This window comes from Scardinius erythrophthalmus, assembly GCF_964197995.2.
Source record: "Scardinius erythrophthalmus genome assembly, chromosome: 19".
In the NCBI taxonomy this organism is placed as follows: domain Eukaryota; kingdom Metazoa; phylum Chordata; class Actinopteri; order Cypriniformes; family Leuciscidae; genus Scardinius; species Scardinius erythrophthalmus.
Window position 1 is genome coordinate 25,838,341 of NC_138239.1, and position 17,423 is coordinate 25,855,763.

At 36.5% G+C, this 17,423-nt stretch overlaps 1 protein-coding gene across 2 annotated transcripts; it reads left to right on the forward strand.

Moving 5' to 3' along the window:
- Window positions 1-627: 627 nt before the first annotated feature.
- hnrnpua (heterogeneous nuclear ribonucleoprotein Ua) lies at window positions 628-16,881 on the forward strand. Of its 2 annotated transcripts, none has more exons than XM_081347690.1 (14): window positions 628-1,168; window positions 4,855-4,969; window positions 6,011-6,084; window positions 6,242-6,381; window positions 6,468-6,567; window positions 6,683-6,795; window positions 8,983-9,246; window positions 9,326-9,445; window positions 9,783-9,911; window positions 10,003-10,171; window positions 11,785-12,054; window positions 12,216-12,460; window positions 13,483-13,578; window positions 14,372-16,881. In XM_081347690.1, the coding sequence occupies exons 1-14, from the start codon at window positions 742-744 to the stop codon at window positions 14,420-14,422; spliced, it is 2,313 nt and encodes a 770-aa protein (XP_081203816.1). In that variant the 5' UTR covers window positions 628-741; the 3' UTR covers window positions 14,423-16,881. The 2 variants fall into 2 exon arrangements, with proteins under 2 accessions (XP_081203816.1, XP_081203817.1); XM_081347691.1 differs by having other exon boundaries at window positions 13,486-13,578.
- Window positions 16,882-17,423: the final 542 nt, after the last annotated feature.

The window sequence follows — 17,423 nt, forward strand, 5'->3', positions numbered from 1 at the left end:
GTCAGTATTAAACTTAGAATTAAACATTTTAGAATAATGCCATACTAGTCACAACAGAAAACCAATCAGACATAGAAAACTAAATATATTCAATAATTCCCATTTAAATAATTTCAAAAAAAAAAAAAGGTATCAAGGAAAAACTAAATAAAAACAACAATAACAAAAAGTATTTGCTGATTAATAGGCTAAGTATAAATCTTTTAATAGCTCTGTGGCGTTGAATAATAAAACGATACTACAATAATAAATTAGTAATATTTAATATTATGTTACTATAATCCCTATATAAAACGGTATATTTATTATTTGCCTTATCAGTACTATATTCAGATTAATTAATTAATTTATTTATTTTTAACAACAAAATGTAATTTATTATTATTATTATTAATGTGAAAAGTGACTGCAATTAACTGAATACTGATATTATGTACTAATATTTACTACTTTTCTAATAATGTATTAGAATAATATTATAATAATTTGCAGTTTATTCTATCATTCACAATAGCCCTATATAGTGATATTTACGGTAATCTTCTCCTCTATTGTGTGCATTACGGTAGATTATATAAAGCTGAACTGGCCCCGTTCTGCTCCGACTGCTGCTGCCCATCAGTGACCGAGCGACCGGCCGCATCAAGCGTCGCTGGACAGTCCGCACATAACCTGCTCTTCCCCGTCATATTTCACACATTTGGGGTATAACGTCTGAAAATAAAGGATCAAGGCGGCAAGATGAGCGCATTGGACGTGAAGAAGCTGAAAGTGAACGAGCTGAAGGACGAGCTGAAGAAGAGGAGTCTGTCAGATAAAGGGCTAAAGGCTGAGCTGATGTCCCGGCTGCAGGCCGCTCTGGATCAGGAGGCGCTGTCCACCGACACCAACGGCTCTGAAGGACTCAGTTTCATGGGCGATCAAGACCTTGACGAAGATCTGGCTGGAGAGAGCATGGATGCTGATGAGGAGGATGAGGATGAGGATGGAGAGAACGCGGAGGCTGAGGAACAGCAGGATGATGACATGGAGGAGGAGGAGGAGGAGGATGCCGGGGTAGAGATGGATAAATCAGATGAAGATGAAGATGTCCTACTCAAAGAAGATGATGAAGAAATTGAGAAATTTGATGAGGATGATGTGGCTCTCGACATGGGCCCTGGCGAGGGTGAGATTACACGATGAAGCTTGTGCAATTCATATTTTTATATGCATATTTGGGTTGTGTGATGCCAGGATAATTCATTCTGACAGCAGAGCGCATACAGGATTTTATGAGATGCTGCCACTGGTGTCCCATTTGTGTCCCTTTGACTTACTACTGACACTGAATACTAAAATAATTTAACTCCATTTAGTGTGTAATGCATAAGACAAAATAAATATATATATATATATGTTATATATATATATATATATTATGTATCACTAATGCATTTTTTATTTAAATACACTAATAATTTATTTAAATAAACTCGACTTACATTTATGGTCAGCTGTAATATTTCTAGTTTTTAATCATATAGATTAAAAGCTTGTCAGATGTTAGTATATCAAATTAAACAATAGAATCTGCTGACTCAGAAGATACTAGTTCTGTTTTGTCAAGGTTTGCACAAAATATATATTTTTTCAGTTCAGCAGTAACTGATTCAAATCAAATCAAATGAAATGTTTAGGCATAAACAGGGCCGTTTCCTAAGAATGACCTTTAATAGTGTCCGTCCGTTGGTTTTTTTACTGGTTGAGCAGTAGCTCTCGGGATCGGTGAGCTGTAACAGGATGCTGAAGTGGAGATATTGAAGGACAAAAGCTCCAGATGGAGTCTGTGCTTAATGATCTCGGTTCATTTGTTTTACTCTGCCTGCCCTGGAGTAGTGAGGAGGAGGACCTCATTAATTTAGGACACTGTTATTTTTTGTCTTCATTTCGCACATTGCTTCCCAACCCTGGTCCTGGACTGGAGTACACCCAGACCCATCAGTACTCATTTTGTATGTCTCTCTTATCTTACACAGCCATTTCACATCTTGAAGTCTCTGTTAATGAGCTGATGAGTTGAATCAGGTGTGTTCGATTAGGGAGACATGAAAAATGTGCAGAGTTGGGGGTACTCTGTGTCTGAAATTGCCCCTCCTCCCCATACCCTCATTCACTATTCCCTAGATAATGTATACTCGTTATTACGGTGCATCATGGGATTGAATGAGTGCACTCGATAACGTCCACTATGGATTCGGACACCACTACAAATGGCTGTTCCCTTAAATAGTGCCCTATTTAAGGGTATGGAGGCGATTTTGGACACAGCCCAGGACGTTGAACTTGATTTCACCAAGTAAAACATGTTCCTGGATCTATAAAGATCAACAACGTTTCAATCAACCAATCAGATTTGAGGAACAAGCTTACAGTTTATGTCAAGTTTAGGCTTACAACCAAAGTTCGGTGCTTCTACATCAGTGTTATTCACCTATCATTTCCCTCTGATTTTAGGGATAACTTATGGGTAGGGTTAGGTTTAGGGGGAGGGATAGGGTTAGGACAAAATTTTCAGACAGGAATATTATTCCAGGGTCTATAAAATATGTTAATCCAGGAACATGTCTTACTTGTCTTACTCCGGGACGGGGTTGGGAACCACTGATTTAGCAAATCAGGGGTACTGTGGGGTTATGGCAGGGGTGCAAAACTGCAGACTTTGGCTTCAACACTAATTAAACGCACCTGATCCGGCTAATGAAGTCCTTTAGGCTTATTAGAAAACTACAGGTATGTGTGTTAAAGCAGGTTTGGAACTAAGGGTATGTTTACATGACAACGATGTACTAAAAACTGAAAAGTTTTTTCTTTGTACAGATGAAAACATAATCAAAATGAACCCCTTTCACACGGATCCGCGAAAACGACTAAAAACGCTGTTATGCATGCCAGGCCAGTAGATGGCGATGTCACTTTGTAAAGAAAAGACTACGTGTTTGGGCACATATTGTAAGCATTCTTTTACTGGGCACTCGCGCCAAACTCCCATGCCTATAGACTAAACACGTAATATGCATGTGCATAAATTTCACGAATTTGCGTTTTTGTAGTTTACACAGAGACACTAACGGTATCGTTTTCAAAAACTTGGACTTTGAAACCCGTTTTCAAAAGTTTGCGTTTTCAGGCCCCCAAAACGCCGTTGTAGTGTCAATGAACGGCCAAAACGCATACAATTATTTCCTTTTTTTAATTTATTTTTCAGTTGAAAACGGTGTCGTGTAAATGGCTTCTAAAATCTGCAGGGCTGTGGCGTTCCAGGAACTGAGTTTACACCCCTGGCTTATGGCCCGTTCACACCAAGGACGATAACTATAAAGATAACGATAAAGATATAATTCTAAAAATCGTTCTCCATATTAAAAAATAACAGAGTTCACACCACAACTATAACGATAAAGATATGAGGAACGATATCGTTGGGATCACTTTCAGAACGATTTTTTTCCAGCTGTCGAACGATAAAACACTGACAGCCAATCAGAATCCATTCTAATTTAAATGTCTCACGCATTTAAAATGGATCTGGATCATCCGGGCGCGCGCGTGCTTAGAATAAAAAGACCGTTATCGGTCGCTGGTGTGGACACATATATAGTTATCTTTATCGTTATTTTTATAGTTATCGTGCTTGGTGTGAACGGGCCTTTATAGGGGTTTGTACTTATGCGGAATTATCATAAATACCATTTTTCTAGTTAACAAATTGGACATGAACATATATATGAATATTCAAGTCGTATTTACCACTGGGATGCTCGGAGATAATTTTGTTACCCAAGTTTCCAAGTTGGACTTGCCATAAACTTTAAACATGGCGGAGGGGAGAACGATTGCTGCTATGACTGATATTCAGTTTTTTTCCACAACAGCAACATTGCCTGGTCTTGTTGTTAAAGTACTGCTTAATGACATATATGAATAATCATTTGAAGCTTATTGTGTTTTATACACAGCGAAAGCCTTTATTTGAATAAAATTCCAGAACCGTCAGCAACCTGACTATCTAGATAGTGCTGTGAATGTTTATTTGGTGGTCAATGAATTGGATGCTAAATATAATTTTGGCTTTAATAAGATTTCCCAATAATTAGGCAAGAATAAACCTGGTGTCCTCCATGATTCCTGTTCTTTCCAACAACAAAGCACGTGAATGCGACGAGCTCGTAATCACAACTTATGAAGTGGGAAGTAGGAAATTTCCGATAGCATGTGAAGGAAGCATTAATAACTTTTGGGTTACCAAAAAAAGGGCATCTATGAGAGTCGTTCTTTTGTTAGTGGAATTTTTTTAATTGGTGTTTTATAAAATACTAGTTGTCCTTTGCATCAAAAACAATGGATTTCTGAATGATCTATGGTTGTTTGCCCATTCCTGTTTTTCATTTTCTGTTTAATTTTTGTTTAGTCAAGCACAAGTTGCACACAGTGGGAAAGAAGTGCTTGTGCGTTTTGCCCATTAGTATCAGCCTTCAAATTTTGCACACACTGTAACACTTTTCTTCAAGATGCATGCAATGTGAATGAAAATGTGTGTTACTTAGCTCAAAATTGCACAGACTGCAGTTGTTTTGGCAACAACCTCCTGTCTTTACCCATTTAAGTACTGCGGTGTACCGCTATCGCTCCTTGACTTTAAACATGTGAACTTATAATTAAATACACCTTTCTTTTAAAATACTGGTCATTGCAACTCATGCATTACCGAAGTAACTATAAATCCTTCAGTAATTATTTGGACCATCATGTTACTTCATGATGGGTCCAGCAGGGAGGTACGCCTCCTTACATTTTATTGTTTTATTTCCAAAGGGGATGCGGACAAAGACAAGAATGATGAACAGAAGAATAAGAAGGGTGTAAAGAGACGCCGAGATGAACATGGAAGGGGCTACTTTGAATTTATTGAAGAAAGCAAATACAGCCGGTAAGAAATGTGCAGTCGGCCTCTGGTACTCCTGAGGTACCGCTGCACCTTAAAGATTTATGAGCAGTTTTGGCAGTAAAGAGCCAAATCTGACATGCTGTTCCTCATCAGTGCAAAGAAACACACATTTTTACTGACCATTTTGAAATTATTTTCAGCCTATAATAAGGGCATCTCTGTCACCTCAAGTGGTATTTTTTTTTCTCCTTAGGAATCTTGTTTTTGTGTAGGTTAGAGCTTGGGCTGTTAAAAGAAATGAAAATATTCTATGGGGTATTGATGCATGTCCATGAAATAAACTATTCATATCTATCTATTCATATTTTTGTATTCCGGATGTTATCTTTAGAAATTTTCACTATAGTAATCGGATGTATATTGTGTATTTTTCCTTATCATATGTATAATTTCTTATGTGTTCATGTTTATGCCATTTAATTGAATTTATTCAATGTGATGGTATTGTTTTTTCCAAGGAACTGTACTGTATATTATCAATTATATATATAGATTGCTGTCAAATCGATTAATTGCGATAATCGAATCTAACATAAAAGTTTTTGTTTACATAATATATGTGTGTATCTATCTATATACTGTATATATAACAAATATATATTATATAAACAAAAACGTTTATGTTAAATGCGATTAATCGATTTTTGACATCACTTAAATATTCATTAAACACACACACACAAAAAAGACATTTTTATTTTCAAAATATAAGTTCAAAGTTAAAGTGTTTTACCTGTTAAATATTGTCCGAGCAGATTTATTTATTTCTTTATGTATGTGCACACCCACCTTGTTTGTGATCCCATTTTCTAAAAAAACTACTAATGTTTGATTTAATTGTTTATTTTCAAAATTTATTCTAACTGCATTCATGTGCTAAATTTAACAGTTTATTAATTTAACTGCATTAACACATGTTTTATACTTGCAGATTATCTTGGAACATATTTAAAATCCAAAGGAAGTTCAATGGGATCTTATAATGGTTCTGACTTTTATCGAATTTTATTGAATTTCCCTCAGGGCGAAGTCTCCCCAGCCCCCTCTGGAGGAAGAGGATGAAGAGTTTGATGACACGACCGTATGTTTGGACACCTGTAAGTATAAAGAGCTCATGAAAACTGCTCAAATACATCCTTAATTTAATTAGTTTAATTAAAAAATACTGAATATTTCATCGAGCAACATGCAGAATATATTTCTGTAAAGTGTATTTAGTGATACAGTCAGTTGTCCACCTCTGATTTTCCTCAGACAACTGTGACCTGCACTTCAAGGTGTCTCGGGATCGGTATAGCGCCTCCTCTCTCACCATGGAGAGCTTTGCCTACCTTTGGGCAGGGGGGCGAGCGTCTTATGGTGTGGCAAAGGGCAAGGCTTGCTTTGAAATGAAGGTGAGAACACTGTCTTAACCTCATGTTTACTATTTATAGGTGTCCTTTCATGACCTTAGCCTTACGTCTTAGCGTCTTTGCACCAGATTATCGAGAAGATACCTGTAAAACACATTTCCAGTAAAGGAACTGAGATTCATGATGTCCTGGTGGGTTGGTCACTGGCAAACAGCTCTCTTCTGCTAGGTGAGGGTCTTTGTGTTGACTTCTTATAGTTATATTATTATAGTTGAATGTATTATAGTTGAACTATTAAATTCATGATGTAGTTTGAGTGTCCCTTTACCTTACATATTCACAGGGGAGGATGCACACTCATATGCCTTTTCAACTAAGGCCAAGAAAACCAGCAACGGTGTGACAGAGGACTTTGGGGAGGCATTTGATGAGAATGATGTTGTCGGATGCTTTATTGTAAGTATCCGTGTGCTTATCTAGAATGAGTGTTTAACCACTGTGCAATTACTACTCTTGACCACTAAGTGGCACCATGTGTTCATACAGTACTACCTTTAAAGTCCCCGTGAACCGGAAGTAGCAACTGATTTTTCTTCAGTGTTGTGACGTATTTCCAAGTTAATTGTTCACCACAAGTCTAGTAATGTGCGTTAACAAAGTAAATAGGGTCAATTTTGATTTCATGAGGACTTTTAAGAGTTTGGGATCAGTTTGATTTTTAACCTACTCTTTTACTCTTTTTACTTTGAATACTCTTTTTTTTCAGCAAGGATGCATTAAAGGGGTCATGAACTGGATTGTTTTATTATTTTATAATGTTGCCTGGGGTGCCCTTATAATGTTAGTATGATTTTTACATAAAAAATTGTCATAATTTATAAATAAAAGCCATTTTTTCAAGCCTGATTTCTGCCTCAGATTTGAACGCTCCGTTTTAAGGGGCGTGTCTGCTGTGAGACTGCAGTGTAAACGCCCACTGCTGTGATTGGCTGACATGCTTGCAATGAAATAGCTAGTATTACAGGAACTCTCTCGAAAACTTTTACTACGTTTTTACTATTACAGCTATCGAGATTAACAAATCGTGAAAAGTATCGTTTAAAGCATTATATTTAAATCTATTCCATCACATGAAAGGTTGCAGCATGATGAGCACTGAGCAGATGACAGACAGTCTGTTGATCGCGTGAATAAAGATCTTATCATTGCAACGCAATTTTTGCACTCTCACAAATGCTTACACCAAATCACAATGCAAACACGATGTGAGTACACAGTAAGAGCTTCGTTGTGTAGTGTAACAGTGTCATTATGTCATCACGAGTTTGGTAAGTGTCCAGATAAGCTCTCGCGGCTCGCGCTGTGCTGTTTGATTGACAGCTTGGGCGAAAGGGATCGTTCTTTGATCGCTTTCTGTAGGCTATATAATTTAATAACAGTTTAAAAAAAGATTATTTTCATAATACTACGAGAAATTATGTGAAGTTGATCGTTTAGCGCTGATGCATAAACAGTATTGAACGATTTTAAGAGAAATATCTGAACTTGAATAATTACACCGAAATCACTGATCGCAGATCAGGCATTAGAATACACATGGTTACTTACATGTTGCTGGCAGATCCGTGTCGGGAAATTGTGATTGACTGATTTAATAAAGTTTAACCATGCTGGAATCCGAAGGAAGCTTATGCAGACTGTCTTCTTCCACAAACAGGCACTGCACAATAAATTAGTCAACAGCATGTTTATTGCTTGGAAGTAGCTCGATCCGGTTTAGCAATTATCATGTCATCCTGTGTTATTTAGCATGTTTGTGCGAATCGGTGGGCGGGGCTAAAGAGGCTGTGTTGAAGTAGGCGTTGATCTTCTTTTGTGGAGGCGGTGTTTTATCCTCTTTGACGTCATAGTTCCCCACTTTGAAAAACGAGTCGTTTGCTGAGCCTGATGTCTATAAAAGCTTTTATTGGACTAACAAGGTAGTTTTCAGTTCTGAAACTTACAGGATATTATTATAGTATGATGATCTCTTATATGTCAAAAGCTCAAGGAAACTTTGATTTCTCAGTTCATCACCCCTTTAAATATAATTAAAAGTAACAGTAAAGGTTTCTGTTTTAAATAAATGCTGTTCTTTTTAACTTTCTATTGATCAAAGAATTCTGACAAAACATTCATCACAGTTTCCACACACACAAAAAATTAAGCACAAGTGTTTTCAACATTGATAATAATAAAAAAAATGTTTCTTGAGCATCAAATCAGCATATTAGAATGATTTCTGAAGGATCATGTGACTGAAGAAAGGAGTAATGATGCTGAAAATTAAGCTTTTCCATCTCATGAATAAATTACATTTTAAAAGATATTGAAATAGAAAGCAGTTATTTTAAATTGTAATAATATTTCACAATATTAGTGTAGCAAATCAGCATAATAGAATAATTTCTGAATATACAGTATATATATATATATATATATATATATATATATATATATATATATATATATATATATATATATATATATATATATTAAAATGGTTCTCAAGATTTTGAAATTAAATGTTCAGCAAGTGTGGGTGTGTTGTGTCTGTTTAGTTTTGGCCATAATATATAATGTTTGCTTGTGTTTATTTGGCAGAATTTTGATGGGGAAGAAGTGGAAATGTCCTTCTCCAAGAATGGACAGGATCTGGGAACAGCTTTCAAAGTCAGTAAGGATGAGTTTGAGGGGAAGCCGCTCTTCCCTCACATCCTCTGCCACAACTGTGCGGTTGAGTTCAACTTCGGCCAGCGTGAAACCCCGTACTTCCCCCAACCTGATGGTTTTACCCTCCTGCAGCAGATCCCTGTTTGCGATCGCATCAGAGGACCAAAGGGGCCTGAGACCAAAGAAGACTGTGAGGTTGGTTTCTTAGCCATTACATTTTTCTTCTATAACATCATTAAAATGCATTATGGAAATCTGCTGTAAATCTTCACAGGTCATTGTCATGGTCGGACTGCCTGGATCTGGAAAAACTGAATGGGTAACAAAGCATACAGAAGCCAACCCTGGAAAATACAACATTCTTGGGACAAACACCATCATAGAGAAGATGATGGTGAGTGTTGATTTTGGTAACATAATAAGGTTCCATCTGTTTAACAACACTAGTAAACATGAACGAATAATGAAGTTGAACAATACTTCTACATCATTTGTTCATCTCAGTGAATGTCATTCATATTTATACATAATAAAGAATTATTGTTTGTTCATTAACTAACATTAGCAAAGATTAATAAATACAGTAAAAATATATTGCTCATTGTTGGTTCATGTTAACTAATGCATTAACTAATGTTGATGAATGGGACCTTATTGTAAAGTGTTATCAAGATTTGTTTTTTAGATATTATTAACAACATAATTGATGTTATTTTGATGTTGAAATTCAGATTTCCAGTTTGAAACGACAGCTGAAAGATGTCACAAAGCTCTCAGCGATATCTCAGCGCGCTCCTCTCTTCCTCGGAAAATTCATCGAGATCGCTGCACGTAAAAAACGCAACTACATTCTTGACCAGGTGACATGGAGTTTACAAATACATCACAAATAATCACAATGATTGTTATATCATCTGCTGAAAATACAAAATCTTAAATGTCTCCATTTAGACTAACGTATCGGCACCAGCCCAAAGAAGGAAAATGTGCCTGTTTGCCGGGTTCCAGCGTAAAGCTGTGGTAGTCTGTCCAACAGATGAGGAATATATACAGAGGACTCAGAAAAAGGCAGAAACAGATGGCAAAGATGTACCTGAACACGCAGTCCTAAAAATGAAGGGTAAGATCCTTTTCTCAAGCCATACTTGATCTAAGATGATCTTATATTTTGTATTTATTTTCATATTTGTATTTAAATTTCAGTTTAAGTTTTAGTCAATTTTATCATTTGTTTTGTTTTTCATATAAAAAACAACTTTATGCCACACCTGCCATTTGCAGATGACTTAAGAAAATTTACCGGCTATAAATATTTTTTTTACCAGCCATGAAAAGCAGATTAATCCTTTATGAAGTTACAAAAGTTGTTCAGTCAAGAGCAATGAGTTATTGTTCTTTGTCTTTTGTTGTTTGATTAAACAACTGCTGTCACTTTGTCAATTTGAGCTAATGCACGGATCCAATATTCTGATACACATGCGTTTTCTTTCTCAACTGCATTTGTTCACTTAAGATAAAACTGACTAAGGATACTTGACAAGACAGGCATTTTGACATAATTTTTTTTTAATGTGTCTGTTCAAGAGCAAGAAGGCGTGAAAGAGAGCTCAATTCAGTTTTTGAGTGCTGAGACGTGGATTTCTAGGCGTACGCTTCGGATGTGATTAACGAATAGAGTTCCCTTTTGCTTCTTCTTGAGCTTGAATATTTAAATTGGCAAGGGTTAAACTTTTTTGACAATGCAGCACTGGCCCGTCAACTGTCTTTTGTTTATTGCAGAGTAATATTGCAGAATAAGTGTAGAGTAGGGCTGGGTATCGTTACATTTTTTTCGATACTGATACCTTGGCTTCGATGCCAGTTCCTGAAGGAACTTTTTTTTACAGACTCAATGACTCAATGAATATAGGCCACTGGAAAATGCACCTTTCATTTGGATTACATAAGTAGACATTTCAAACTTTCTATATGCCTATTTCTCATGTCTGTGAGGCAAGTTGCCTATACGCCGAGTTTCGGTTCATTTGTGACGTGCTCCAGATCTTCTTGCAGTCGAAGAAGGATCAACTTTCTGCTCATGCACTGTCAAATGCTTCATTCGATTTATTGTGTTGCCGGTCTTGGCTGCAATTATCTTGTCGCAAATATTGCATCGCGCGCTGTTGGATCTTTTACATCTATGGGGGTTGGGATGCTTACACACGAGGTGTGAGCCACATCTCTGGGCGTAAACTAGTGTTTTTCCTTGATGCCTCGCCACAGCCAATCACCAGCTCTTGATTCCCTTAGGTATCGAAATTTGGTACCAAATAAAAAATTTTATACTCAATGGTATCGAGGCAATTCAGTCGGTGCCTAAAGAGTTTCGAACCCCATACCCTGCCTTATGTACGAGTAGTGATTTAGCATTAAACATTATGTTGCTTGCGGCTAATTCATTACAATGAAATTAGATCATGTGATCAAACACAATGGTTATAAAACTTTATTTCATTACCTCATCCATGAACATGATTTGTGAGTCCTGTCGGATTGATTTCCATCAGCAGTGGAGGTGAAGACGACAACTCCCATCTTTCCACGCTCCTTCACTGCATCATCAAGCTACGCCTTTGTTATTGTTTTGAATACGCGGCCTCTAGCGGTGAAACGTATATACTTTGCCTTTAACAGTAACAACACTGTTGTGCAACTGACAAAACTCACAAGATGAAACACTATAATCTTTTCCAGGAATATACACGCTGCCTGTGGAAGGTGAGTGCTTCACTGAAGTGGTTTATGTCGAGCTGCAGAAGGAAGAAGCGTCCAAACTTCTTGAACAGTACAAGGAGGAGAGCAAAAATTCCCTTCCTCCTGAGAAGAAACCCAATCAGGGAGGTGTACAGCTTAAGAGGGGAGGCATCCGAGGACGAGGAGGCAAAAATCTGTTCAACCGTGGCGGAGGACAGGGTCAGAGGGGAGGACGAGGAGGCTTTCAACACCGAGGCAACTTTAGGGGTGGTACGCCATTTCAGTTGTGCTAAATGTTTGTTTTTATTTCTTATATACACGTATTTGTATAGAAGAACTTTAAATACACCACGAAGCAGCACCTCCATAATGTGAGATACTTTAGAGTATTGAGCAGAAAATAACACTTGTCTTTTCGGATTGTTTGACAGTGCCTGGACCGCGTGGGGGGTTCAGCAGACCCCCGAGAGGCTTCCTTCCTCCCCCTGCCTTCAGAGGAGGTTTCAACCGGGGTGGTTTTAACCGCGGTGGTGGTGGTGGGATGCCTAACAGGGGCGGTGCCCCCAGGCCAGGACATGGGCGTGGCAATATGGTTAACATGGGCAACAGGGGAGGAGCCATGCACAGGGGCAACATGGGACGAGGGGGAGGGGGCAATCGAGGAAACTTCAACCAGGTGAGAAATCATTGATGATGTAGATCATTTTTTGTTTGTTGTTGTTGCAGCCTGAACAACTTGAATCTGTATGCCTGTAAAATAGGCAGCTAATGAATGAAAAGTAAGTCAATTTAAAACTAAAGCCGCTTTTCCACTTTCGGGACGAATGATTCTGAGAATGGTAAGGAAGTGTTCCAGTTGTGTTTCCGCTTAAGCCTGGTGTGGCACGGCACGATTACAAATTGTTCTTGACCTGGAATTCTTGGCACTTCAACCTTACAAAAACCTCAGAAGCTTACAATGATTCCAGTCAATATTAGGGAGTTACCATAGCCTGACGTCGTCATACGACCTAAAAATTATGTGGGCGGGGCTAAGTTCGGCTGGCAACCAGGCTAGTGTTACCATGCTTTTCACTTTAGAATACTTATGCAAATAATTAGTAATTCCTTCTAAAGGATTTGATAATACCTGAGTCATTACTAGTGGGTTATCATGACCTTCACTTTAGAATTAATTACACATTTTGCATAATTCACTTATGAACCTGAGAATATAGTAGTTCTTCTACCTCCTCTGGGACGTATGAAAATAATAGTAGTTGATTAGTGAACTACCTCATTCAACTGATTGCTATTACTTACTAATTCAATAATCAGAGTTTCTTGTTAGTAAAAAGTGGTTACTAGAATGTATTAATCATTTGATCCTGTGCAGTTATTCATTAACGCTGAAACAGTATTCTAAAGTTTTACCGAAATATCTGTTCATCCTCCATAACACGGTCGCTATTTACATCTCATATCGTCTGTAAACTTTTGCATTACCTGGGCACTGACTGATGCATTTGTAGTTTACATTCCAATGAGCTCCGTTATCAGCCCCACAGTGGAAAATGAAACCATATCAGTACCGACTGGGCCAGATCGGCACGGGATGGAACAGTTAAGGAAAGAGAGCGGTTTGGGCCGATGGTGGAAAAGCGGCTTAAGATGCCACCCCAATGTGAACCATAAATCACAAATCTGCTGTTTTCACAGAAGTTCAGGGGTCGTGGAGGAAATAATCGAGGTTTTAAAAATGGCAACTTTAGCATGAACAAAGCACAAGCTTTCAACCAGAGCTGGCAACAAGGGGTGAGTTACTTGTTATATTAAAATATGTTAAGATTAATAAAAAAAAAAAAGAAAGGGTATCTTGCATAAAGAAAATCAAGCCTTTTTTGGACCATTATTATCAAAGATATTTTTTAACATTGTGTTAGTTTTTGCTTTAGAGGGATAGTTTACCCAAAAATGAAAATTCTGTCATTATTTACTCACACTCATGTCGTTCCAACCCCGTAAGACTTTCATTCATCATCGGAACACAAATTAAGATCTTTTTGATGAAATAAGAATGATTTCTGTCCCTCCATTGATAATCTACGGCTAAAAATTTTAGCCTAAATTCAAGTTGTTCATCATATAAAGCGATCGCGTCTCTTCAGAAAATTTGGACTAAACTGCTCAATTCATATGGATTAGTTTTACGGTCTCTTTATGAACTATAGCTGTATATGGTTTGACAGAAATCACTCTTATTTCATCAAAAAGTTCTTCATTTGTGTTCTGAAGATGAACCAAAGTCTTACGGGATTGGAGCGACATGAGGGTGAATAATTAATGACAGAATTTTAATTTTTGGGTGAACTATCCCTTTATTTCCAATGGTTATTCTAACTAGATCCCTGTATTACAGTAAAAAAAAAAAAAAAAAAAAAAAAAAAACTTGAATCACAAATAAATATGTATGTATACGTACATAATATATTATGTACATTTTATAAATAATATGTCATGAAAATAATGTAAAATGTGCAAAATTATCAGTGGTCCTAAAAATATTCAGGCTTCCTTCTTTAATTCCTTTTTTCTTTGTTTTCATCAGTTCTGGAATCAGAAGCCATGGAGTCAACAATACCATCCTGGATATTACTGAATAATCGCTGTGATGGACTGATATCACATAAAAGCTTTAACTTCAGAAGTCATTCATTTTATCTAATGTCCTTTTGTTTTTGTACAGATTTTAATAGGACATTGAGGAGAAATGACTCTGGAGCTTTCAGAGCTTCACAGGTTACCTGTTGTTACAGTCTTTTTTCTTTATTTATTTTTCAACTAATACTTAGTGTTTGTCTTTGACCGCAGGTTCTCGTATGACAACGTGGTTCAATTCAGGAAACTCAGTATAACTTCAGGGTGGGATGTTTGTCTTTTAACAGCTTTCAGGGCTTTACTTTTACTTAGTCTTGTGTGAATCTTTGTGTAGCAGTAAAGCTGTGTGAGATAAGAATACTATTGTCGAGGCACTTTGCAGTCATATGAAGAATCTTTGTCCTGCTGCAACAATATTTTTGAGTTAAAGAACATGAAACATTTAAAGGCACACTATGCAAGATTTGTACCTTAATATAACAGCTTCGAAATCATTGAGATGGTAAACGAACTCGTAGTAGGGGGCGAATCATCCCGATAGCAAAGCGGGGGAGGGGGACGCTGCTGGCAAAACCAGCAATGCAAGTTTGAGAGGTGGCGGCCCACCAAATCTCTCGAGAATCACGACTTGCTTTACGGCACGACGTCACATACATCAACAACATATGAAGTAGCCTCTATGGAAGACACTAGCACGCATTTCAGACATGAATCATGGCAGAGTCGACGAAGAAAACGAAGAAAGCGCGGTCAGAACGACTGGTATTTACGACAGTAACGTTAAATACAAGTACTCCACAGCGACTCTAGGGGTCGCTGTTTGTGAAAATCCGGAAACTGCATAGTGTGCCTTTAATGTATAAACTAAGATACCAAAATTTGGAGGAAGACATGTCTGGACAGTTTTTTCAGACTGTATATTTAAGAAAAGGGATCGAAATAATTGGACATTTCAGCTGTGGTTATGTAATAATTGAGTGTTTTTGAATAATCGCTTTATTGGATTATATTGCTGAATTTTGAAAAGTCTTGATTTTAAAAGCAGTCTGCCGTCTGTACATAAATGAATTAGGTGCTAAAGAGTCTGTACCTCTAATTCAAATTCTATCCAGTGTTAAAAAGCAATGCCTGTTGTCTTATCATGTTGTCTTATCTTGTCATTTGAACCATACCACAGTCTATTTATAATGTGTGGGTTTTTTAAATCAATGGTTTCAATGTGTTTGGGGACAAGGAAAGCAAAGCTGCAAAAAGGCCATCAGATTCTGAACATTTAACCTTTTTTTCTGTCAGGAGCAATAAACAGCATTTTCGATTCTTTGCCTCTAAAAAAGTGAAAGCAGAATAGATGATTTTTTATTATTGTGGGATCATGATATTATTTATGTGTAGTTTATTTAAGAGATTTTTTTTTTCAGCTGTATTTTTACAAATGTAATTTATTTTATTATTTTATTGTGAAATGTGGCTTACTGCTCTTTTAAGATTTGAATCTAAGTTAAGTGTCATAATATATTTTGGTCTTTTTGTAAATTAGTTTACTTTTTAAAAGTTCACATGGTTTACAAATCAGTTGCAATCTTCTTTAATATAACCTTAGATGTGACCACAATTTTATAGACCTGTAAACATTTGTAGTTGGCTTCAAAATTTTAGTAATTAAATAATACTACTCGAATATTGGACTGCATCCTCTTACTCCATCAAATGGTGATTATACATTTATTTTATAATAGTTCTCTCTGTATTAAAGCTTTCAAAGGATATCAGGGTGCCATTGTGGACTGTTAACAATAGACTGGTTTTCTAAGGCTTTAATGGAAATTTTCTTTTATTATTGTAACCTCAAACAAATGCAAACATCCACGCAGACATACTTGAAGGTTTCTTTCTCATCTGTAATTCCCACAGCAGAGATGTTGTCGCATAACTATGAAATATTAGCAATAGGATGATTTGTTATTCTTTAGTGACTGAAATATGCATATAGAAACTTTTTTTTTTTTTTACTGCTGTAGATAATCTCACATCGGTGTCGTTAAGATCTCCATTGTCCCAGACTTCTGATGCAAATGACTAATATGTTTTTAGATAATTGTTAGCTGAAAAATATGGCAGATATTAGGAACATTATAATTTGATTACTTTAAAAGTATTACTGTTTTGTACTGGGAAATTATTAATGGCATGTGATGTAGGACATAAAAAGAAAAAATATGAAGGTGACTTGTTTTGATGTTGTATTTGTTCATGTTTAAGGTATTTGGTCAGGTAAAAAAATATATAGTATTGAGATTCTAACACTTTGTAATATACACCTTTTTCCTTCTTTCTTTTTATACCTTGCTATGTTTTGTATTTTATCTTTAATCAAGAAGAAAAATATCATAAAGATGAAATGAGTAACTTATTCCATGCATTCTTTTTGAAATAGATTGTTTTTAAATGATAATAAAGTTTGAAGATAATAACTGGCTTACATCTATCTATCTATCTATCTATCTATCTATCTATCTATCTATCTATCTATCTATCTATCTATCTATCTATCTATCTATCTATCTATCTATCTATCTATCTATCTATCTATCTATCTATCTATCTATCTATCTATCTATCGGTCTATATTATCTATCTGTTTATCTATCTATATATCTATCTGTCTGTCTGTCTACTCAAAACTGATACGTTAAGCACTGAGTGTCGCAATACACTTAAGCCAACGGAGGACTAGAATTTCAGGCACAACTTATCCTACAAGCATATTCATGCAGAAATATAACACTCAAGCTAGTCTGTGAATATTTAACTCTGTTTATGTATAGCTCTGCCACATGAATGAGATGTAGTTACACTGAAACCAGACACATTCGTGCCAGGCTGTTTGCTGAGTCAAGCACAACCCCTTTGAGGACAAATATCACATTGCATGCCTGTTTGTAAAATATGCTTCCTACCACAATAAACTAAACTAAACCGTTGTCATACATTAAGTCTTTAAA